A 21,287-nucleotide genomic window follows, 5' to 3' on the forward strand; every position below is an offset into this window, starting at 1 on the left:
AAGGACAGACAAAATGGCGAACAACAGACTCCAATACGTGAGTATATTTGAATCTCTGGATATTATATGAAATGGAATACTGATATATTGTTCTTTTTCTCTGCAGCGCCGCCGGAACCCGTACGTTTGAATTTTCCCTGTGTTTCTTCCCCTCGTGCCTTGGATACTTTCACCAAAATTTTTTTCTGTCGGTCGCTACGGTGCAATTACGATTTGTCCGATTTCGATGCGATGAACGAACTGCTTTGCTCTTGAATTTTATATACACGCCGAGATATTCGTGAATAGGGTATTGATGGATTTTGTTCTTCAGGTACAACACGCGGTCCAACCAGGTCCGCATCATCAAGACCCCCGGCGGTGAGCTCCGTTACCTTCACATCAAGAAGAAGGGCACTGCTCCCAAGTGCGGTGACTGTGGCATCAAGCTCCCTGGTGTGAGTGCTCCCGAGTTATTCATGTTAAATGATAGTGGTGGTGGTGGTGGTGGTGGTGGTGGTGTGTGAACGGGCTGCAAGGTGGATGATGGATAGGGGATGTGTGTGCGTGGACGATCGCTTTGACCAACGCACAATGAAACGGCAACATTCAGCGCCACCACCACTCGCGAGACAATAAAAAGGAGGCATGAAGAGAACAAAAAAAGGCTGATAGTCATCGTTTCACCGATATAGGTCCCCGCCCTCCGCCCCCGCGAGTACGCTCAGATCTCTCGCCCCAAGAAGAACGTCAGCCGCGCCTACGGTGGTTCCCGCTGCGCTGGTTGCGTCAAGGACCGCATTGTCCGTGCTTTCCTGATTGAGGAGCAGAAGATCGTCAAGAAGGTCCTCAAGGAGTCTCAGGAGAAGGCTGCCGGCAAGCGCTAAATGCATCATCATATCAATAAATGGTGTTTTTTGTGATTAGAGGAGCGAATATGGAAAATTTTTAAAAATTTGGCTCGGTTTATGGTTCTTCCTCAATGAACAAGAACGGCGGCTAAAAAAAGACACGACGGGGTAATATGTACGGGTCGTGATCCCAATGAATGAATTTTCTATTCATGAAATGAATTTCCATTTTTTTCACTCCTCGCCTTTCTCCCGTTTGCCGGTTCTCTATCCCAGAATTCCGATGTGGATCGTGTCAGTCGCATCGCACTGTAGATTCGTCCCAATTATCTCAACCCCCGTACATCTGTTCATTTACTAGCCATTTGGCTGAGTCCGATCTGGTTTGGTGCATACACCGAAGGAGTTGACCCCAGTTCCAGAAATTGACCACACCTCCGTACAAGAAAAAGGCACCGGGCATGAACTATAGACTACAAACCAATTATACCCAAACAGAATCCTTCCCCAGACACCTTGATAAACCACTAATAAACCACTACTATCTGCAGCGATCTGAAACAAGTCGTGATAGTAGTGACAGAGCAACTTCTACCACCGAGTACGTTGATTAAATCCAGCCTTCCAACTCAAGCAGACAGCATACAGCTTCCGCAATATCTATCAATCAAGTAGAAAAAGAACTTGTTCTCCAAGAACATGGTAGATAGATAGACCTGTCCCAGGAGACTACCTACTAAAGTCCATAGCTTGATACATCAATAGTAAGTCAATCAATTGTTCTCTGCACAACCAACCGAAAGCGGAACCGATGGCATAACGAACGTTAAACCCCTCGGAGTGTGTGAAACCACTCCGGACGTGTGTCCAAAGTACCTCAGTCAACCAGGATAAGGGATCTAGTAATTTTCATGGAGGTTGCGTCTTTCTTACTAAAAATCATGTTAATATTGTTATTATACTTATATGTGAGACATAAGTACCTACCTACCTACCTACCTATCTACCTTGGCTTACACATATCGGCCGACTTCGGACATCTCCCAGACTCATAAGGTATAGTAAAGGGAAGAAAGGAGGGGAGGCTGAAGGCAAACACAAACAATGATTGGGAAATTGGCCAATGGACAATGAATAAAGAAGCAAATAATTGAACCTCAACACCAACACCGCCCCCGAGGATGTTATGACTCCGGGCACCTGGTTCAGGAGGGGGGTAAAGGAAAAATGGTTAGAAGGACCAGATGCCTTGGTTGTGTTGTGAAACCCGAGAGTTGAGTGCCTTGGAATTGGCACTGCAGGTTCAGTTGGTTACTAAAGTAGGTAGCTGGCAGATTGGCACAGGCAGACAAGCAAACATAATGGTGGTGGTGCAGGTGGTACTTAGTTTCATAGGCTGTGGTTTGTCTTGTCTTGTGCTGTCTGGGCTGTCTGGGCACAATCCAGCGCAAGCGTAGCACTACATAATACATACACTAGGAAGTCAGTAGGCCCGTGGGTAGTAAGTACATGTCTAAGATGAGGTGAGTAATTCGAACCGTGGGGAGGAGGTAAAGTCCCATCGGAGAAAGGGGAAATATATATACAATGAGTGATTATCATATGGTAGTATTTTACCAGTATCCTAGACCGTAACTTAGTAATGCGCCCCCCCCCCCCTCCAGTCCATCTTTAAATCCCTACTCATAGTCTCTTATCTTTCGCAATACTCGGATTGTCTTTGTTTCCGATGTGTGCGAAAAGGTGATGGGTGACCCCGTAAGCACTTAATTAGCAGTCAACAAAATCGAATAATGGATTGTTGTTTCATTATATCCTCCCCCCATAAGAAATTCTGGCGGCAAAAAGAATAAATTCATGCATCATACATCATGATGACAGATTCGCACATTTAGTCTGGCCACTATTGAAATAATCCTGGACCCCTGTTCGCCTGCAGATGGCATGCAGCTGACTGACATGAATGACAGTTTGGACAGGCGCGTTAGCCAGCGGTCGTTCGGGATTCGGTTGATCATCCGACATGAAGGGAATCCACCCTGCGGCTACTGCTGCTGTCGTTGTGTTATTTTGCTGTGGTGGTGTTTCCTGAGCCCATCTGTCAGTGGAACGAAATGCGGTAAGCAGGTGGGCATCAACCTGGAGCCAGAATCGTGGCAAAATAGGTTAACATGTACTATATTTAGTAGGGAGTGCTTGATGATGATGATGATGATGATGATGATGATTATGTTGTTGTTGCTGTTGCTATTGTTTGACTGGAAGATATACCAGCTATCTGGGCTGAATCCTTGGATTGCTGAGCTCCAATCGAGTGTTAGCAGCAGCAGCAACAACAACAACAACAACGCAACTGTCAGACCAACTTTAACTGACTGCCTTCACCCTGCGTTAGTGCTCATTCATTCTATTTTGACGTTCCGAAATTATTCGAAGGGATCATGAGGGAAAAAGGTCACATGTGACACTGGAGATGACTCCGTCTGCCACCTTGCCTTATATCCTCTCTGGCTCATCCATGCCATCCCATGTACCATTCCGCATCCTGTCACCTCGTATCACTGGGTGCCGTGTTTACGTGTGTATGGTTGATGATGATATGCTTTCCTTTTGTTGAATCGGGGTGATAGGAAAATGACCAAACAAAGGAATAGAAAGTATTGGTGAGAGAACCAGATCCGTGGGGAGTCCGGATTGCAATCCATCTCTCATTATAGTGAGATGGTAATATTAATCTAAGTGCAAATTGATTTGTGTATTGGAGTTCTACCCAACCCAGCCTGGCCCGACAGATACATACAGCGACACGCTCAGCAAGCTTCTTTGGCTCAGTCGCTTGGCTCATCTGGCATGTGCTGAGGGTGACACCAACCTTAGCCGCTGCTGTGACGGTCTTGAATCAGATATCGTCTCGTGGTTAAGTAACCCTAAAATTTGAAGGGATATTATCGTTGTCTATCACGACGCTAAAGTATCAAGTAGCATGGTGTAGATTAATCGGATTTGGAGGGATTGGCAGGTATCACACCGTTATGACCCAGCTGATGGAAAGGCACGGGTTTGGGATGAGCCACACTTCATGCAAGATAGAGGATACATCCTGGCAATGTCTGATGTAGAACTGAGAAGGCAGAGAAGGCAACTACTTACATCTGACTCGATCGGATATTATTGTCATCCTATATCTTCAACGGTTCTTATGATTGGATCCCGCTGTGTCAAATCCCCAATTCAGTGCGAGTAATATGGGTATGCAATTATCAAGTATTTGAATCGCATTGTGGCCTTTCAATGGTCACAACTGCTGTCATTGGCCAAATGGCCGATTGGTGAAGAGAGCGGCAAGGGATCGTAAACACTCGGAAAGGAGAGTGGATGCCTGTGAGAGGGGGTTTCTTCTGTGGCGTCCAACTGCTGATTCAACTTGCTGATGCTATCAGGGATTGGGGGGATTCGTGGCCTTCTTACTAGAGAACATAACTGGCACTAACTATTCCCATCAGTGGGGACAATCTCATTGATCCTGTGGCCGATGGCTCGCTAGTCATCTCTTAGTAAATATGTTTCTCGCATCTCGGCAGCCATGTTGGTGATACGAAGACCATGTGAGAGCCAGTATGCAGAGGCAGTCATTCGTGATAGTATGTCAGAGCGTCCCGGTCTGATGCGGTTCTAGACGTCAACCCAGCGTCGTGGCTAATCTACTCGCCAACGTGCCAGTTGACATACTCCCTTACATGGCCCAAGCGTGCTTAAGCATAGTGCTCACTTGCGGATGCATTCCATCCGACCGTCCATGCGGTGGGCACCGAACTGTTGCCGATTAGCCTTAAACATTCGGCGCGGCCCGTTTTCGAAAGTCAAAATTTACATTAACGTAAAGCAAAATGGAAACCCAAGATTGAAGGGGGCTATGGGGCCAGAAGGTACTTTTTGCGCGCTGTTGCATCGAGTTACAAAAGTCGGGCGCGCAAGTTCAAAGTTTAATAGCCGCCTTGGATACCCACTGATGTGAAAGATGGCTGAAGGGGAAGGTGCACCACACCGGAAATGAGAAGGAAGACGGGAAACCAAGACAACGGAGAAGAAGCGAAAAAGCAAAACCAAAACAAGAGGGGTCGAAAAGGGAATGCAAAACCAGGGAACACCTTGTAAAGTCAGAGGACCACAGCGATCTACGGAGTAGTCCCGGCGTTCCTCGGGGGATATCGCAGAAGGGCGCTACTCCTAAGCGAGTAAAAGGTAGCGCAGCCGGATGTATGCGGGATGAGGAGACAGTCGATGTCGGTCTTCATATTTGATAGGTAGGTAGCTTTTGACTCCTGAGCGGAAAGGTGTGCGCTCCGCACACTTAGAGCGATAACCGACCAGATAGTTTGGTCACGATGGATCACTTCAATCGCGCTGGGTTGACCCTCGGAAGAGTCCCGCCACTGAGATCTAGACTTCCTCCGTCTGCAGGAAGAAACCTCATGCATCTGCTAGAGTGGGACATGACATTAAGCCTGCATGACTGGCGGGCGTTGTCATGCTAGGTACCTTCTCCCTGAGGCGCAGGGTGAGATTTCACCCTAATCGATATCCTCGCAACGACTCCACACGTCTGCGACTGTCATACAGCGACTAGTTGTAGCTAAGCAGGCATGCTACTTTAGTGCCTTCGTAACCTCGTAGGTCCAGTCATTCCCATCCTGCAGTATTCTTGGCAACATGGGTTCCTTGGGGGACGGCCGTGTCTCATTGAGCGAACACTCGGTGGTTCGGATCCTTAGTCTTGCTTATTGTTTCAACTCTTAACCCATTCCTATTCTGCTCGTTGGCTACCCGTTCCGAAATATGGAGACTGACGGCCGGGGTGTGGGAGAAATTCGCGCACTAGACATGAAGCTAAGCCAGTAGCTATGCTGTCAGAATACTTGCAATGCGTACGGAGTAGATTTTGCTGGTGTTGAAATTGACACCTCTGTAATTTCTACCCTTGCTAAGAACAGTAAGCAACTGGGGGGGGGAGAGGCAATTCGAAAGAGGGAAAAGAAAGTGCAGCAACCGAAGCTAGGGCGCTGCCTGTCAGGTACTAATCAGGTCAGAATCGTGCCACTGGCAAGAATAGATGATGATAACCTACTACTGGTCCAATTAGATCAGAAAGTGGGCGCGTGGGTAAGGATGAAGATCAATCACGAGAGATTGAAGGACAAGACCATTGCAGACCTGCCGCGTCACGCTTCCTGAGTGGAAGCAGAGGATGACGGCTCGTTCTTCCATCGAATAAGAGCGTCTAAGGCTGACATGTTCTTTCGGATGATAGTCCTGTACACATTTATGAGTCGCTGGTAGCGAGGAGATGAGGAGGAGATGGTGGCGGTCGCTAAGCAAGTGACAAGGGACGGAAGACTTAGATCGCGTCTAGTCCGTGGGGAGGGGAAGAGGAAGGAGGGGCATAAGCAGATTTGGAGGAGCGATTTGGCGTGGAAACTAGTAGATCCCTTGGGCACCCATCCCGAAATTGGAAGAGGGAGGGAGGAGGAGGAGGGAAAGAGGGAAAAACGGGCAAAAGCGACGGGGAGCATCAGCGATCAACTATAAGAAAAAGAAAAGAAAATTTGGCGAAAAAAGTACTGGTGCCGAAAAGAAAGGCGGAAGGGTGGAAGAACCAAGATACGCCGGAGATGCTGCCTGCATGCAGGGCATGCAGATGAGCTACCAGACTTCTCCTTTCTGTCTATCTGGCAGCCTGAAGGGGAGGGGAGATGCCCATAGTCGCCCTGAAGCCCAACAAACAGCTCGTGATTCGTGCTGCCTCGACGTTGACATGAGATCAGTCTGCAGCTAGTCGACAAGCCATACAGAAATAGCGGCATTTGTGTCGGGGTCCGGTTGATCCAAGTCGTTCATGTCTTCAACTCCTCAGCTACTTCTCGCTATGCGTGCATTCGCCTTATAGGCGATCATAGATTTATCACGGTTGGTGTCAGCATCATGGCGTGCATACTAGTTATCTTCCTTCCCCCAGTCACCATTTTCTTATTCCTCGTTCATCTCACTACTACCTATCCACCATACCAGGCTCGGATTGTCTTAGCGGGAAACAGAAAAAGAATGAGAAACCCAAAATAGAAACTTTAAAAAGAAAAGAAAAAGGTTGAGACATTTTAAACGCCACATCTCTTCGCATTTCGCATACTTTATATGAGGCCCACAGTGGACTATTCGTATCCATGACCAATGAAGGACGGCACATTATTACTTGGGACCAGGGTGGGTAATGAGAAAACAGCGACGAGTTTACATATAAATTAAGATCATAGTAAGTCATGTAAATAGGAAAAGAAAATCTGATCGAGATGGGGGTAATAATAATAGAAATAATAAAGGAAATATTAAGAGTAAGAGAGAGAGGAGGAATCGAAATCCTGATACGGGGACAATGCATCGCCCAACCCCAAGCCAGACAATCAATCACGTACAATACACCCACAAATGCAAGTCAGGCATACTCTTCTATCGATCTAGTGTTGTTGCACCGAGCTCATGCTTTACTCCCATCTGGAGATCCGTGGAGATTCCGGGGCCACCTAGTAAACCAGTAGGAAATGAATGGACGGCTGCTCCCCAGCCGAGAAAGCCAGAGTCCAACGCAACACAGTCGGGCCCTGGTCCCGCCATGTCGCAAAAAAGGGGAGGACATGGAGCGGGATCTGCGCAGCCAACAACGCTCCCCAAATCGAATGGCTCGCTGGATAAGCGAGTCCCCGACGTGGTCAGTCCTGCGACTTGGAAAGGTGACATTACTGTAATCCCCGTCAATGTTCCTGCTGTGGTATTGTAATGAGTGAACACATTCTTTGTCGGTCGCGGTCGTGATATCACCCAGGGATGGTATCGGCCTTTGGGCAACTCGTCCTCGCCCATCCGCCCACGAAACCTTGATTTGACTTCAGTAGCTTTCCCTCCTTTAGCCCCGAATCGCTGGCGTTGAGGCGCCGGTGGATCCGAGCTCACAGCCTTTCTGTCACTCGCCTGCTTCCGGTACCGCGTGGTGGATTGGACGCCGTTTTTGATGGCTTCGTTGGTTAGGCGCCAGTAGTTCACAGCTTTCTTTCCAGGTATCGGTTCTTCCCGGACTGCCTCAAACCCCTATAGTGTAGTGATGTGTCTCAGCATGCAGTAACAATTGAGAAAGTAAACAAGGAGGGGGGAAAGATCAGGGCGGACTCACTGCGTTCATGGACAAGTTATGCCGTACACTGTTTTGCCAGCCTTTCGAGCTGAGGTCTCTCCCCTTTGCTGTGTTCTGCTCAAACCAATTGTAAATCCCTTGCAGGGACAACTTCTTCTCTGGATTGGTCTTGAGGGCCATTTCGATAAGTTTAGAGTAAGGTTTATCATCAATACTCTCGGGAGAGTCCGGCGTTTCCAGCTTCAGCGAAGGGTGGGCTAGCGCCGAGACAGCTGGTGACGGTGGTGGCAAGCTCGCTGTAGGACAAGCCGTTTCACAAGCATCTGACCGTGACACCCCCGACGACGTGCGAGAAGAAGAAGAAGAAGTAGTTTCATGCGAGCATGATGAGATGGAGCCTGGCTCACGTAACCTGTCTGTCGGTGCTCTGCTGTCATCGCGACGCCGTAGTTCGGGCTTAAGTGGTCTCGTCCTGGAGGCCCCAGCTGCCGCCAACGAGGATGGTCTGGCAGTTGTCTCAAGGCGATGAGATGGAAGTAATCGAGGCAGCGCTCGTTCCGGTAGAGAAGTCGGAGCAGGAAGTGACGGGGGCAGCGCCATCTTCCATGGATATTGGTGCTGAGGAGACAGTAACATCGGCTCTCCAGGGCTTGAAGAGCTGGGACACGTCCAGTTCCCGATTACCGAACAGGGATCACGATGGTGAGAAGGGTCCAAACGAACGCCAACCGAGACGGAAGCGGGAGGGGTCTCTGTTTGTCTGGTGAAATCACCAAGCCCACGGCCAAATGGAAGTGAATCCGAGGGTAAGCCATGAGGGGGGTAGTAACGATCCATGTCGTCCTCACAAAGACTCAAACGTCTCACAATGCGTTTCAAAAGCGCTGGCCCAACAAGGTAGTGCCTGGAGATTAATACCAGGAGGATAAGAGTAATAAAGGGAAGCGAGGAAACACAAAACGTGCCAGGTTGGTGAAGAAAGCCCTGTGAGAAGGGGAGGTCAAGCACGAGGGGTTGGCTAGAAAATAAATATAATAACGACGTGTGACCACTCAGGACGAGGAGACTCTATAGTTCACTGGGAAGCTGTGAGGCAAAAGGAATGCCAGCTCATAAGATATTCTTCCCTTTTCTTTTCTTTTTCTGGTTCTCCCTCCTTCTTCCTTGCTGCACGAAGCCAGCCAGCACGATGCATTTCCCTGACAAACAACCGTGGCTCGATGTATATTATGGAGGCAGGGGGTTTGCCCGACGAACCCCAGAAGCAGCAAAAGCAACGGAAATCGGGGGAAATAGCGAAATATGACCCGGGAACGAAGAAAGAAAAAAGACCTGAACAATTAGAAGGAGAAAAGGGAAATACTTTGGAAACAAAAAGGACAAGAATCAAAAGGGCAGAAAAAAAAATTCAAAAGATTAGAAAATAACTAGACAAAATTGAAAGGGGAAAAGAGAATAAAATAAAATAAAATAAAATAAAAAAAGCCCGTCTGTCTCTAGTAGCATGTGCTCTGGGGGAGGTTCTGGCCGGAGCAGCTTCGTTCCTACCGGGAATCGCCATCAGGTTGTGGAACAGCGGTCTAGCAGTGCAGCTGTAGCCAATGAACTCAGTGGGCCTAGAAAGCGATTGAATCTGGTGCTTACAGGGGGCCTGTCATGGCCGTACTTTGGTGGGCTACAACGCTGGACCGACGAGGGTTGGAGTGGGTAGCTTTCTGAATGGCGGCCACCTGCAGAAATCCTGCGATTATCGCACTAACCCACGACCGACTGAACAAAGGGCGGGTGGAGAACTCCTGAGGACTTGCCATTGGACCACTTTCTTGACAAGAGCCATCAACGCCTTGGAAATCAGAAGACTAAAGAGTAATGATATGCAGATATTCCAGTCGATTCCCGTTTCCCCGACCAGCCGGAACCCTGAGAGTAACATGCAGCAGGGTGTCATGGTTTGACATCTTGGAAAAGCCGCACCACGGTTGCGGCCTTTTCTTCGTCCGTGGAGGCAATGCGAATCATGCCAGACCAGGCTATTTAGGAATAAAGTAAGACATTTATGGCACTCAAATCCATTCGATCGGCAGGCCGACAGTCCCCAGATGTCGAGGCTACTGATCGAAAAAGCTTGGGAAAAGGTGGTGGGTTCCAAGGGGCGAAATCGAGAGACACAATGAGAGACAGATGAGGGAATGCGGTTCAAATAAGCATGGCCCGCTACGCACATGTGGGAAACTTTGATCTGCGACGTCCGATAATATGTGGTTTCATAGGTATCAATATGATATATCCTAGCTTGGCCGAGATGGGATCCAATGCCGTAGGAGGTGGTTAAAGTTTCCAGCCCAATAAGGTTGATCTCTGCGGTAGGCGGGAACGGTGACGGGACGACGGTCCCCGAGCCCGGTGGAACCTTGAGATCGTCAGTCCCATCCCAACCACTCTGTACATGATAGTGGTCCAGTATGAATCCTTCGAGCGACAGCCGTTACTTCCGGTAGTAAATCTAGGGGAATATGATCAGCATATGTCACATGCAATGGTCTGAGCGACAGGAAGCACTTACTCGTTTGAATTGAAAGTGTAGTTGCAGAATTCCCTAGACCCTCCGTCAGACTCTTTCCGACTAAAAAAATTCCCTCCTTTTTCTCTGAACATACCTTATCAAATGTACTCTTGAATCCTCTTTCCCTCTTGGCACTGTAGTCCCATTCCTTGTCGACGATTCGAAAGGCGATATCCTCGTACGGTGGACCGGCCATGAAACGAATCAAACAAGTATCCTCCTCTCCGGCCGCTGCAAAGGATTGTCCGCGCTTCCGTCCATGCTCTCGTTCGATGCGGTAGGTCGGCGCTTTTGTCTTGTCGATCAGGTCAGGGTAGAAGATATTGAACTTGTACCCTTGCACGACTTTGGGGGGCGGATTGTCATGGTCATAATGAGTCTGATTGTATTTGTTCCACTCATAACCCATTTGAACACGGTTAAAGTACCGTGGCTTGCGGGGCCGGTACTTGCTCGCCCATTGTGGCTGGGAAGTTGTACTCACAGCTTCCTCACCAGTGAAGATCTCCTCATTTTCACTGACTCCCTTGGCTAACTCTCGCTCATAGAGCGCCTTGGTTGCCTGCGAAAAGTCTTCATTGGGAATCGACGAGAATCGAGTTGACGCTGTGGCAACTGGAGCGGCCGTTGCTTGGTTGACGGGAAGTGCCGATGGCTTTTCTGCCTGCCGTTGACGGAGAGGAACAAAGCCCATCTTCAAAATCTTCTGTCGCTCGCGAGCCTACAAAGCGTCAGCACCTGCAACACTGTGCGGTAGTGAGTGCATCTTACCACTTGGTTGAGGAAAGCAGTTTCATCTACTATCTCCAAAACCTTATCTTCCGGCCGAATTTGAAGCAACGGGTCAGGGTCGAGTTCACTGTAGTCCCCGCTGTCAACCGCATCTGAGGCTGCTTGGATAACTGGCGCCAGAGGGGCCAGCTTTGCCCGCACAGACGCAGCTTCTTCGGACTGCTGTTTGCGCAACCCACGAACTCTCTCGTCTATGACGGCTTGAAAGACTTTCTTCACCTTCGCCCGAGCCTTCCAAACAGTAAGGCTGCGCAAAAGCTCCTCCCAGTAGTCGGTATCGATAGGTTCGTTGGAGTCCAGCTTTTTCCTGACCTGTATCTCGAGACTTTGGAGCTGTTCGTAGGACTTAGGACTCAATAGTCTGTTTATGTCTGCGGCCACAGAGCTAAGCGCACGTCCTTCGGGGGCGGTGGTCTTCTGACGGTCTCGACAAATCACTTTCATGGTCTGTAGGAAGGACAATAAATTAGTAGACTAGCCCGAATAGCATGCTATAGTGCAAGAGCCGTACCTTCCAGAAATCCCTGTTCTGCGAATTGTTCTCAAGACTCAAGAATGTGTCGATATCCTTTTCTAAGTCGAGTAGCTGGTCCTGGGACAGTCCCTCAAATACACCATCCGGATCTACTAAATCAAGCTCCGAGTCCGCAATCTCGTCGTCAAGGGGATTTCTTGTTGGGTCAATCACCCGCAATGTGACAGTGAGCCAATCAATTGGCTTTGCTCGGCCCTCCTTCACTCTGATCTCTGCCTTCTTTTTCGCCTGCTTAAGAACGAAAAGGTCCTCTTGCGCCACCCATTCGCGCACTTGCTCGTCTTCCTGAAGCTGATTGAGCCGCACCTGATCCCTCATATTCCGAGGTCGGCTTTGTGACGACCGCTCATCTCCATCTCTCCTTTCGCGATACCGATCGGTTTCGTCATATCTGCGCGGGGCTTTCTGGGGATGGCGCGAGGAGGGCGATCGAGACCGACTTCGCTTCGAACCCGTGCGATCGGGCATTCGAAATGACATTTTGGCGCGTTTTCAATGTGTTTTCCGAGAGATAAGAGGTATCGGTGAGTAAAGAAAGATTGACTGTTAACTATTGCAAAGATGGATGTGAACAGGCCTAGAACAGTGAGACCTGACATAGTTTCTCCAAGTTTCCTGGAGAAACGGGTGGTCGCGCGCCCAGGATGGGAGGTATAGCGACCGGCAAAGTTGCCCTAACAGCCACGTGCCCCGAGCGGCTCCATGTGATCCACCGCGGGAGCCTGGAGGAGCTTCCCACACCTTTCCATCTATCTACTCTGGAACCACCCATCAAAACATCCGCAAGCGACACTCGCCAGATGTCTAAGTGGCAGAAACTGCACATATCAAACAGTGCGCCTGCGCCACTTCTTCTTTATAGATACACGCTTTTCAGAGATGGATATGAGTTGTACCTAACCGATCTTACGTATATCTGGTCCGAGCGTCCTAACCGCCAGCATATCCTGCGAAGAGCCGTTGAAGATGATGCGACAATTGACCCCAGCCAAGACATAGATCAGTTCAATATACTTCTGGAGAAGTTACAGGAGGCCCTAGACCATGAACCGGGAACCAGTACGGTGCTAAGGCGTGGACGAGAGAATGATACTCTACACCTGACCACTTCCACAAGCCTGCCGGCCCCACTCGAGCCTTTGAAGTGGAATTTCTACCTGTCTAGAGAGAAACAGCGCTTCTCGACTACTCAACTGCTTATCCCGCTGATCAAGGCTGAGGCTTGTTGGGAGTTGCGCCAGCGGGATTTGATTGAACACGTTAAAAGGAAAGATTGGCTGCTGTCAAAGCTATTTGATAAGCTCGAAGCTGTCGGGCTTGATCTCAGCACTATCTTCCCTGGTATTCCCGGACTCAGGGCCAGCCACAAAGGCTCAACACAGTCACAGGCTGCCAAGTATATTAGTGGAGCGAGGCCTTTTGATGAGGATTCCTGGCTCGATGAGAACAACGCGATAACGTCTGAGACCGGTTTTGCATCCACCATTCTGGAAGAAACAGAAGATTCCACCCTTGACGATAATCTTCTGTTCCTGGAAGATCTAAGCGCGCCATCAGAGGGATGGTGGAGGAAAATGTCCACAGCTAATAATAACACCGAAGCTGTAGATGCCAGGACCCCGGAGGACTCGACAAATATGGACACTACGGACGGTGCTTTGGAGACAGAGGATGATGATGACGATGACGATGATGACGAGTTTGAGGTACGTAACTTTACAATCAAAAGCATCGACCTATATTCACAATTCACATTCAGCGACAAGAGACACCTCCGAGACTCAGACCTCAGCCGATTCACCGAACGCCCTCTTCGGGGCCAGACGAAGAAACAGCAACAGAAAGTGAAGACGACCTTGACGATGGGAATGGGGGACCAAGCACAGCGAAGTCTCCAGCATCACGAAGCTCTTCCCCCGTAAAGGCGCGTAGAGGCCTTGGAGCGATCGGAGGCAACAGAAAGCAACCACCGCAACCAGAATCGCCTCAGACATCACCTGCATCAGCAAACGTCGACGTAGCGATACCATCTCGCAAGGGCCCCGTACTCCAGGCAGACAGTGATCAAACAGCCTCCGAGACAGACGACGAGGACAATCATCCCTCTCCATCACCATCACCGCCACCATCAAACCGCCAGACAAAGCCCCGCGGACTGGGAATGATAGGTGGCAAGAAAAAAGCAAAACAAGCCTCACCATCACCATCACCGAAACCCGAATCATCCAGTAAACCCCAGACAAAACCCCGCGGGCTCGGCGTAATAGGCGGCAAGGGCAAAGCAAAGCAAGCGTCCCCACCATCCTCGCCGCCCCCAGAAGCCGAATCATCGAGCAAACCTCAAGCCAAACCCCACGGTCTAGGAGTGATAGGTGGCCGAAAGAGAGAGAAACAAGCTACGTCGTCGCCAGCAGCAACAGCAACGCAGTCCTCGGCGCCACCATCTCCTGGACCGGCTCTTGATGAACAACCCGCAGAGCCGGAGAAGGAGGAAACAGAAGAGGAGAAAGCGGACAGAAAGCGTGAAGAGCTGAAGAGACAGCTTGAAGCTAAGAGCAAGGTGCCTGTGAAGAAGAAGCGGAAGTTTTAGAACTTCTTCTATGCTGGAGCTATCCATCTCTCTACCTGACAGCGGATAGGTTAGTGGTTGTCTGTTTGGTAAGATTATTCATGACAAGACATTCAGGGGAATTGCTTGGACTAGTATCCCGGTTCTTTCAAGGTGACAATTAATGTACATACCAAGTCTATCTTGGAGAGAAGATGGTGTTTGGTCAAGGAAGATTTTTGGACATATTGCCTGAGTGCTGTATATGTTGTGGAGGGACAAGAGAAGCGCTGTACCTAGGTTTCTGAGCTTTATTATGTAGTCACGATGGAACAAAAAGAGGTGGACCAAAAGGGTGGAGGATAGTCTAGTTCATTTTGCGTATTGAAATAGCATCCACTGGTATGTGACATTAATTCTATGTAGCATACATAACTAGTACCACCTGATCATCAACCACGCGCTATCAGACATACCAAGGCGCCGCAATCTAGACTTCACCCCGAGACGCCAGAACCGACAACGATCGGGTATCTGCAAATGCGCAAAATGGCAGGCTGGATAAACAGAACTCAAGCAAAGGATAAAAAAAAAAAAATGAAAGAAAAGAAAAGAGAGAGAGAGAGAGAGAGAGAGAGAGATGAAAAAAGAAAAAAGTTCGGATCGCTTGCAGTACATCTAGGGAGGAAACAAAAAGTGCCCCTTATCTTAGCCGCTGAGCCCACCCATGCCTCCAAGACTTGTTCGCGGACCACTTCGACGCGGTTGACCCTGCTCGCTGGGCGTTATCAATCGAACCTTCTTGGGCGACATTGTGCTAGTGGAAGCCCCGCTAGGCCCACCACTCGTGGCAGTGGTAGCTGTTGTGGAAGCGCTCCCAGCTGATGCACCAACGCCTAGCATGCCACGAACTTTCTCAACGGCCCTGCTCTCGCCTTTGGTCCACGTATCTCGTTTGATGAAGCCCACACCAGCTTTTCGGCCGGCAGTGTCACGTCTCTTCGATTCCTCTAGCAGTACGGAGCGGTTGTGTTCGCGACGCGGGCCAGGGCCGCAATCGTGCATGCATCCTGGAGTAGCGCAGCCACCTTCACTGATGGAAACATCATTTAACCATGTGCTTATGCAAGCCAAGTGACCCCCGTGGCCACAGCCCTGGCACCAGGTCCAGAGTGTGGAACCTTTTGGTCGAGGGCGCTGCGATGGATCGGAAAGAAAATTATCCAGACGCTGTAATTCACTCTGCGGGATGGGTTCGGTTTTCAGTGAAGAATGTGATGATGAAAGTGCGTTCGATGCGGCCTCAGAGTTTAGCTCTGGAGTTGAATGTGCGGATGCGTTCGAGAGCTCTGCAACCCACTCAGGAGGCGGATCAAGGCTCATGCAGATAGCGCATGGCTCCTGGGGAGTATTACAACGATAACAACGCGTATTATCGCTTTTGGGGTTTTCGTAAGGACGTTTGCATGTAAAACAAAACACGTTCATGAAAGTATCCGCCTGCGCGTACTCGTAGACTGCTGGGTAAGACGGGACACACAGCAGTCGAAGCTCGGCAGCTTCTACGTACATTGACTGGCGTACCAACTGCTCGTTGTAAGCTCTGAAAATGTATTCTGCTTCCTGATCGGGAAGAATCTGTTCGCAATCTTTGAATAGGATTCGCAACTTCTGGAGCAAGTGTGCAGCAGACTGAATGTCCACATGGTTCCCACTATGGTAGTGTCGAATTGCTTCTTTAAAAAGCATCTCAACGCTCCAGGGTTTGTTTGTTGTCACGTCAGGGCTGACAGGAATAGTCACGCCCATCAGCTCACTAGTTTCACCAGGGGCTGTCGAGTTGGTCTGCGCTGGATCTTCATCCTCTCGACCAAGAGCATTTAGGGGCCGACTCTCTTTCAAAAGAGGAGGGGGGCTAGACGGTCGCTCGAGGTGTATATGCTCTGACTCAGGGATACCGTCTAATGTTTCACAGCCCTGGGTTCCTTTGTCATTTACAGAGGCAGCCCGTGGGATTGGATCCTTGGCTTCAGCATAGCTGTTACTAGGCTCCGCAGTAGCTGCTTCCTGGCCATTATCTTCATCCTCGCAAGGCCCATACAGTCTCGCTGCTGAAGACAACGAGGTGGCCATTGATTTCGACGGATGGGAGCTCTCTGTTGAGGCTGAGAACATAGGGAAGCTCTCCGATGATTCATGACGGTGGAAGCCTGGTGGTTTAATAGGCACCATAGGAGATTCTAGGGAGAGAACCTTCTTGGGAAAGTTCCTATAGTCGCGAATAGCCGCTTTTTTGTCCTCCATTTTTTGATCGTATTCGTCTACTTCAGAAGTTCCCTTTGAAGCGCCCACAAGCGCTTCCAAATGCCAATCTGCTCTGCCAGAGATGGCTCGAGGGGCAGTCCTTTGGTCGTCCCCAGTATCTTGAAGCACCGAGGCGCGTCCCGGCTCGGAAGGCAGACTGTCAGGTGGAATAGGGACATCTTCACTTGCATCAGATTGACGATGCTGCATTTGATGGACTAATTGTGGATCGACGTCCGACATGGATGACCAATCATTCGAAGTCATGGTGCCCTGATGAGAGCTGAGAACCGACGGTGGAAGAGGCTTCATATCCGTAGTGTCATTCAAAGATGTCATATGCGAAGTTGAGCTGTCCAAAGACCCGAGAGGGGAGTCAGGCAATGGTTGGGCAAGAGGCGTCGTCATATTTGACGCGCTTTCGGAGTCTGTCAGTGGAATCTTCAGCGTTTCGTTTTCCATCACACCCTTGAACATCCGCGTTTTCAATTTGTCTTGCCTCCCATCTTCGAGCGCCCGTGGTTTTTCAGACACAGGACCCTCCTTAGAAGACTTCTTCTTCATGGTTTGAGGTCCCTTGTCTAATCTGCGACGTTGCTCTCTTGCTCTGGTCTCGAGCTCCTGGACAACAGCAAACTTGATAATGCGCCAGGTCTGTGCTAGTTTGAGCAGGGAAACGTCTTCCGAGCACTGTGCATTGTGGTTTAGTGATTCGAGCATAGACGATAACTTATCCATGCGAACAGCATCAGCACCATCGAGCAAAGAAGAATAATGGGATGCCAAGTATTGGAAGGTATCTCGATCCAGTGTAGCCCCTGGAATGCTTCCGACTGCTCCGATCTGGCGTGCCTCGGGGGTTTTCATCTTTGACAGGACCTTCTCTAGTGGGAGAATAGGGATGAGATCCCCCACACTCGGCGGAGTACTGCCCAAGGATTTAGACTGCCGAGCAGTACTCGACTTGCTATGCCGATGGCGGATAGAAGCCAACGAAGGTTCATCGAGAATATCATCTGCAGGGCTTTGACTCAAAACCTCGCCGCTATTGTTCTCTTCCTGTTGAGGGCCCACGAACTCAGTTGTGCTGAGACCTAGAGTACTACGCTGGGGACGTTTCTGGGCGAAAGCTAGCACTTCGCCGCTAGGACTCCAAGCCACCGAGCATGTCGGGCGTTGATTAATAACCTGGGGCGCGTAGCGGATATCGGTTTGAGTGAAAGCCCCTGCCTCACCTACTGTCCACAACAGGTCCTTGGAATGCCAGAGCAAGTCAGTAGCATGGGCATCATACCGATCGAATTCGCGGAACGGTATGTGTGGCCGGCGGAGGTCCCAAAGATGAACTCGCGGGTCTTCCTTGTCGTAAGATGTCACTACTTGAGAAGACTGCCAATCACCAGAGCCCTCGGGCTCCCTAGCCCACGAGGGTGGACGCCATCGGACGTTGAGGACTGCCTGAGGGGTCCGAAACTGGAAAGTCGGCTTCTGTCTGCGTTCGGCAGAGGAAGAGAAATCCCAGACTTTGACTTGTCTATCCGTACCACCGCTGACGATGTGCCTCCCATCAGGATGCCAGTCAACCGAGAAGCACGGGCGGTCATGGGCAGTAATCCGCATCAACGGAGCACTTGATTTGCGACAGTCCCACAGTTGTATCGCACCACTGTCTGTTGCAGTTGCAAACATGACCCCGTCGGTTGGCGACCACCTGATATCCCGGACGGCATCACTGTTACCGTGGAACAAATCCAGGCTCCCACACACCAAGACGCCACGTTCCGCAGAAGCTGTCCGCAAGTCCCACATTCGGATGGAAGAATCCTGACTCCCCGACAGAAGCCATGATGCATGGTGCGGGTTGAAGGCTAAGCGATGGACCTGGCGGCTGTGGCCCTGGAATCGGCAGCATTCCAAGCCAGTTCGGCGCAGATCATACACGACGATGCGGCCATTGGCCACCGCCGTGGCAATAATCTGGTCATACTCGCCATGTGACCACTTGACATCTCTCACAGTCAGCTGGTCTTTATGCCGGGCGGAGAGTCCGCTCCCACCATGGTGAGTGGATGAATAACTGATGATAGCATTGCGAAGATTGAATTCCTCGGATGAATGATCAGGCGAGACGCGGATGGTCTTCAAGATCTCCTTCCCGCCAATGACTGCATGTGTCCGCTGCGGGGAGATGTCTAGAGCGGCAATAGGGATACCAGTCTTATGGGTAACCGTTTGGGATGCACCAGGTCTAGTGAGAGCGTTAGAGATCAATTTCTTGTTTTCTCCCTTTTCCCACTCCCAGTATTTCGTCTGCAAATATTCTCGCAGGATGAAGTTGGTGCATGATCTAGCATAAACAGCGCATGAAAGGCGGCAAATCGGGTGAAACTGGAGGGGAGCCAGATAAAGAAGCAAGGGACAAAGCGGGTTTGGGGGAGGGAGGGGAGGAGTCAGCTAGTAGAATAAAACAAAGTGGGTAGCTAATAAAGAGTAACTATGTATGTGTGCTAAGGGAGGGATGGGATGAGATGAGAGGAGGGGGGAAAGAAGAAAGAGGAAAGGTGAGCTATACAATGACTTGGACCTTGTTGAACGGGGACCAGCAGACAAATCTGCACGACTTCCCGCTGTATGTGGACTAGGAGGTCGAGACCCGGAGAAGAAGGGCTGGGCGAATCTTGCCAGAGCACTGGCCGCGCGGTTGGAATATTTGTGACTTTGTTGCACGGGAGCTGGTGGTGGGGGAGGCGGCGGTGCTGGCGAGGAGCTGCCTCGGGCGGGCAATCGTGAGAAGTCGGACATGATTGCCAGCCTGGAGGTGTGTCAAGAGATCACTCAGCCACAGAACACGTTAACCCGAAAGAGATCGGGGCTCCATCCTGGTGAACGAATGGGTTTCGATGACCAGTACAACACTTGATGCTGAAAAAATGGAGAAGATGCTAATGGAGGTGGTGGTGGGGAAAGGGAAAAGAGAAAAAAAGGAAAGGGGTGGGCAGAGTTTGGGTGAGGTGAGGATGTGGATGGGCTGGAAGGTCGGTAGTTTGTGTTGTGATGAGGTTGAACTGGTGACTTCTAGCTCAATTCCCTCACGGAAAAAAGAATCGAGTGGAGATGATTTCGGGCAGCCGCACTATGCAAGTAACCTATGCGGTGGAAATTATACTACTAGTAGTAGACTTATACTAATTATATTAAAAAACAAATGGGATGGACATGAACCGGAAATTGTTACTACTAGTACCACTTCTACTCATATATAATAAATATATATTTGGTGCAAACCGTCACAGTTAACTACTAATCAGTTGGTCAGCTGTTACTAATACTTTGGTTGATCAAAGCTCTCAGGATTCAGATATGTACTGGCATTCATTGACATTATAGTTCTACCGCTGCTTGAGCTTTCTTCAATTATGCCATAACCTCTACAGAACGACAACCACAAGTTGTATAACCGTAGGTCAACGGTGATGTTACTGACACCTGAACCTCGATTTCCCATCCGGGCCTTTCTTCCCCCCCGATCGAGTCTAGTCCGGTTTCGGAGCTACTTTAGACTAGTGTATTATTAGGTAACCCACTCCAGCGTGGCAACACCCCGTGATGTGCAGCTCCCGAGTGGGTTTAGCGTGCCATACTCGCTCCATTATGGTTCCTAATTTCGTCCATCCTCCTTCAGAATCAGAAAGTGAGAAGCGAGATCTGACATTGACAAGCAGCGAATTCCAGAAAACGGAAGGGAGAAAGACGAAGAGAAAGAAAAGCAATTCTGCAAATTCGATCTGTTCAGCTGATATCTCACAAAGTCAAAGTAGACTTGTCCAGCCCCTCTCCAAGCAGGGGGTTTGTCAAAAGTACAGCATTGGGCCCGTTCAGACAAACATTTAGCTCTCCATCGACGGGTTGACGCTACTCAAGTAGGTTACCATGGATTCAAAGCAATCGAATGGTTGGTTTCGGAGAACCGTTCTGGATGAATGGAAGGATGGACGGGTGCAGACTGGGAAAGGCTGGAGGAAATCCGAGCTGCATGCAGGTTTCAAGGCGGTGTGTGGATTCAACGGTGGATGGGTTCGATCGGCTCCATGACAACCAAAGACTCAACTAACTCACAAGGTGGTTATCTTGCTGGCATTTGACAGTACTTAAAGAGGAGAGAGAGAGAGTGTGTGTGTGAGTGAGTGAAGGCGAGGGAGAGGGAGAGGGAGAGGCTACTCCGTACAGCTGGAGCTGTCGAGGGTTGTTTGACCATCCCTCAGCAACGTGCTTATTTCGCAGTATCCACCTATCGGATGCTCTACCATGCAACACCAGAAAAATAGTTACTCAAGCCCCATGAAACCGATAGGCAGTGGTAGTCATGTCATGTCTTACTTTAGGGAGGGTGGAGGGGGAGGCGCATCCAGGGCCGTACATTCCAGGCGCGGTTTTAGATCATCCGGACACTCGGGACTTCTGGGTGGGACAAGCTAAAAATGACTAGTACCAGGAATGACTCGTCGAAATGGCAATGGCGATGCATCCTCAACTTG

The 21,287-nt window shown here is 49.8% G+C and overlaps 8 protein-coding genes across 8 annotated transcripts; 4 read left to right on the forward strand and 4 right to left on the reverse strand.

Moving 5' to 3' along the window:
• Positions 1-13: 13 nt before the first annotated feature.
• ASPBRDRAFT_123977 (60S ribosomal protein eL34) lies at positions 14-866 on the forward strand (the record flags this gene model as incomplete). The annotated part of the gene is made up of 4 exons (XM_067617651.1): positions 14-37; positions 107-120; positions 314-437; positions 675-866. 4 exons carry the CDS (start codon positions 14-16, stop codon positions 864-866), a joined length of 354 nt encoding a protein of 117 aa, XP_067480035.1.
• Positions 867-2,531: 1,665 nt separating this feature from the next.
• Positions 2,532-3,327, forward strand: ASPBRDRAFT_553034 (uncharacterized protein). The gene has a single exon (XM_067627369.1). It carries the CDS (start codon positions 2,775-2,777, stop codon positions 3,273-3,275), a length of 501 nt encoding a protein of 166 aa, XP_067480036.1. The 5' UTR covers positions 2,532-2,774; the 3' UTR covers positions 3,276-3,327.
• Positions 3,328-3,492: 165 nt separating this feature from the next.
• ASPBRDRAFT_42523 (uncharacterized protein) lies at positions 3,493-4,173 on the forward strand. Its single transcript, XM_067624822.1, has one exon. It carries the CDS (start codon positions 3,910-3,912, stop codon positions 4,072-4,074), a length of 165 nt encoding a protein of 54 aa, XP_067480037.1. The 5' UTR covers positions 3,493-3,909; the 3' UTR covers positions 4,075-4,173.
• Positions 4,174-7,331: 3,158 nt separating this feature from the next.
• On the reverse strand, positions 7,332-8,847 carry ASPBRDRAFT_124074 (forkhead box transcription factor; the record flags this gene model as incomplete). Its single annotated transcript, XM_067617660.1, has 2 exons — positions 7,332-7,967; positions 8,050-8,847. 2 exons carry the CDS (start codon positions 8,845-8,847, stop codon positions 7,332-7,334), a joined length of 1,434 nt encoding a protein of 477 aa, XP_067480038.1.
• A 750-nt stretch (positions 8,848-9,597) lies between these two features.
• ASPBRDRAFT_553268 (uncharacterized protein) lies at positions 9,598-10,332 on the reverse strand. Its single transcript, XM_067627372.1, has one exon. The coding sequence runs from the start codon at positions 10,232-10,234 to the stop codon at positions 9,758-9,760; it is 477 nt and encodes a 158-aa protein (XP_067480039.1). The 5' UTR covers positions 10,235-10,332; the 3' UTR covers positions 9,598-9,757.
• Positions 10,333-10,495: 163 nt separating this feature from the next.
• Positions 10,496-12,380, reverse strand: ASPBRDRAFT_195455 (splicing factor cactin; the record flags this gene model as incomplete). Its single annotated transcript, XM_067620868.1, has 5 exons — positions 10,496-10,513; positions 10,574-10,606; positions 10,668-11,294; positions 11,345-11,812; positions 11,877-12,380. The coding sequence occupies 5 exons, from the start codon at positions 12,378-12,380 to the stop codon at positions 10,496-10,498; spliced, it is 1,650 nt and encodes a 549-aa protein (XP_067480040.1).
• Positions 12,381-12,647: 267 nt separating this feature from the next.
• On the forward strand, positions 12,648-14,823 carry ASPBRDRAFT_554376 (uncharacterized protein). Its single transcript, XM_067627387.1, has 3 exons — positions 12,648-13,606; positions 13,660-14,068; positions 14,168-14,823. The coding sequence occupies exons 1-3, from the start codon at positions 12,701-12,703 to the stop codon at positions 14,488-14,490; spliced, it is 1,638 nt and encodes a 545-aa protein (XP_067480041.1). The 5' UTR covers positions 12,648-12,700; the 3' UTR covers positions 14,491-14,823.
• Positions 14,824-15,156: 333 nt separating this feature from the next.
• Positions 15,157-19,554, reverse strand: ASPBRDRAFT_195457 (WD repeat protein; the record flags this gene model as incomplete). Its single annotated transcript, XM_067620869.1, has 2 exons — positions 15,157-19,000; positions 19,325-19,554. The coding sequence occupies 2 exons, from the start codon at positions 19,552-19,554 to the stop codon at positions 15,157-15,159; spliced, it is 4,074 nt and encodes a 1,357-aa protein (XP_067480042.1).
• Between the last annotated feature and the right edge of the window lie 1,733 nt (positions 19,555-21,287).

Source organism: Aspergillus brasiliensis (assembly GCF_001889945.1).
Source record: "Aspergillus brasiliensis CBS 101740 unplaced genomic scaffold ASPBRscaffold_5, whole genome shotgun sequence".
NCBI classification, from domain to species: Eukaryota; Fungi; Ascomycota; class Eurotiomycetes; order Eurotiales; family Aspergillaceae; genus Aspergillus; species Aspergillus brasiliensis.

Excerpts from the sequence above, each read along its gene's own strand:
- ASPBRDRAFT_553034 (XM_067627369.1), top strand. The coding sequence starts at position 2,775 with ATGCAGCTGACTGACATGAATGACAGTTTGGACAGGCGCGTTAGCCAG.
- ASPBRDRAFT_42523 (XM_067624822.1), top strand. The coding sequence starts at position 3,910 with ATGCAAGATAGAGGATACATCCTGGCAATGTCTGATGTAGAACTGAGA.
- ASPBRDRAFT_553268 (XM_067627372.1), bottom strand. The coding sequence starts at position 10,234 with ATGTGCGTAGCGGGCCATGCTTATTTGAACCGCATTCCCTCATCTGTC.
- ASPBRDRAFT_554376 (XM_067627387.1), top strand. The coding sequence starts at position 12,701 with ATGTCTAAGTGGCAGAAACTGCACATATCAAACAGTGCGCCTGCGCCA. Across the intron at positions 13,607-13,659 it reads ACGATGATGACGAGTTTGAG|CGACAAGAGACACCTCCGAG; the intron begins GTACGTAACTTT and ends ATTCACATTCAG. Across the intron at positions 14,069-14,167 it reads CCGCGGACTGGGAATGATAG|GCGGCAAGGGCAAAGCAAAG; the intron begins GTGGCAAGAAAA and ends TCGGCGTAATAG.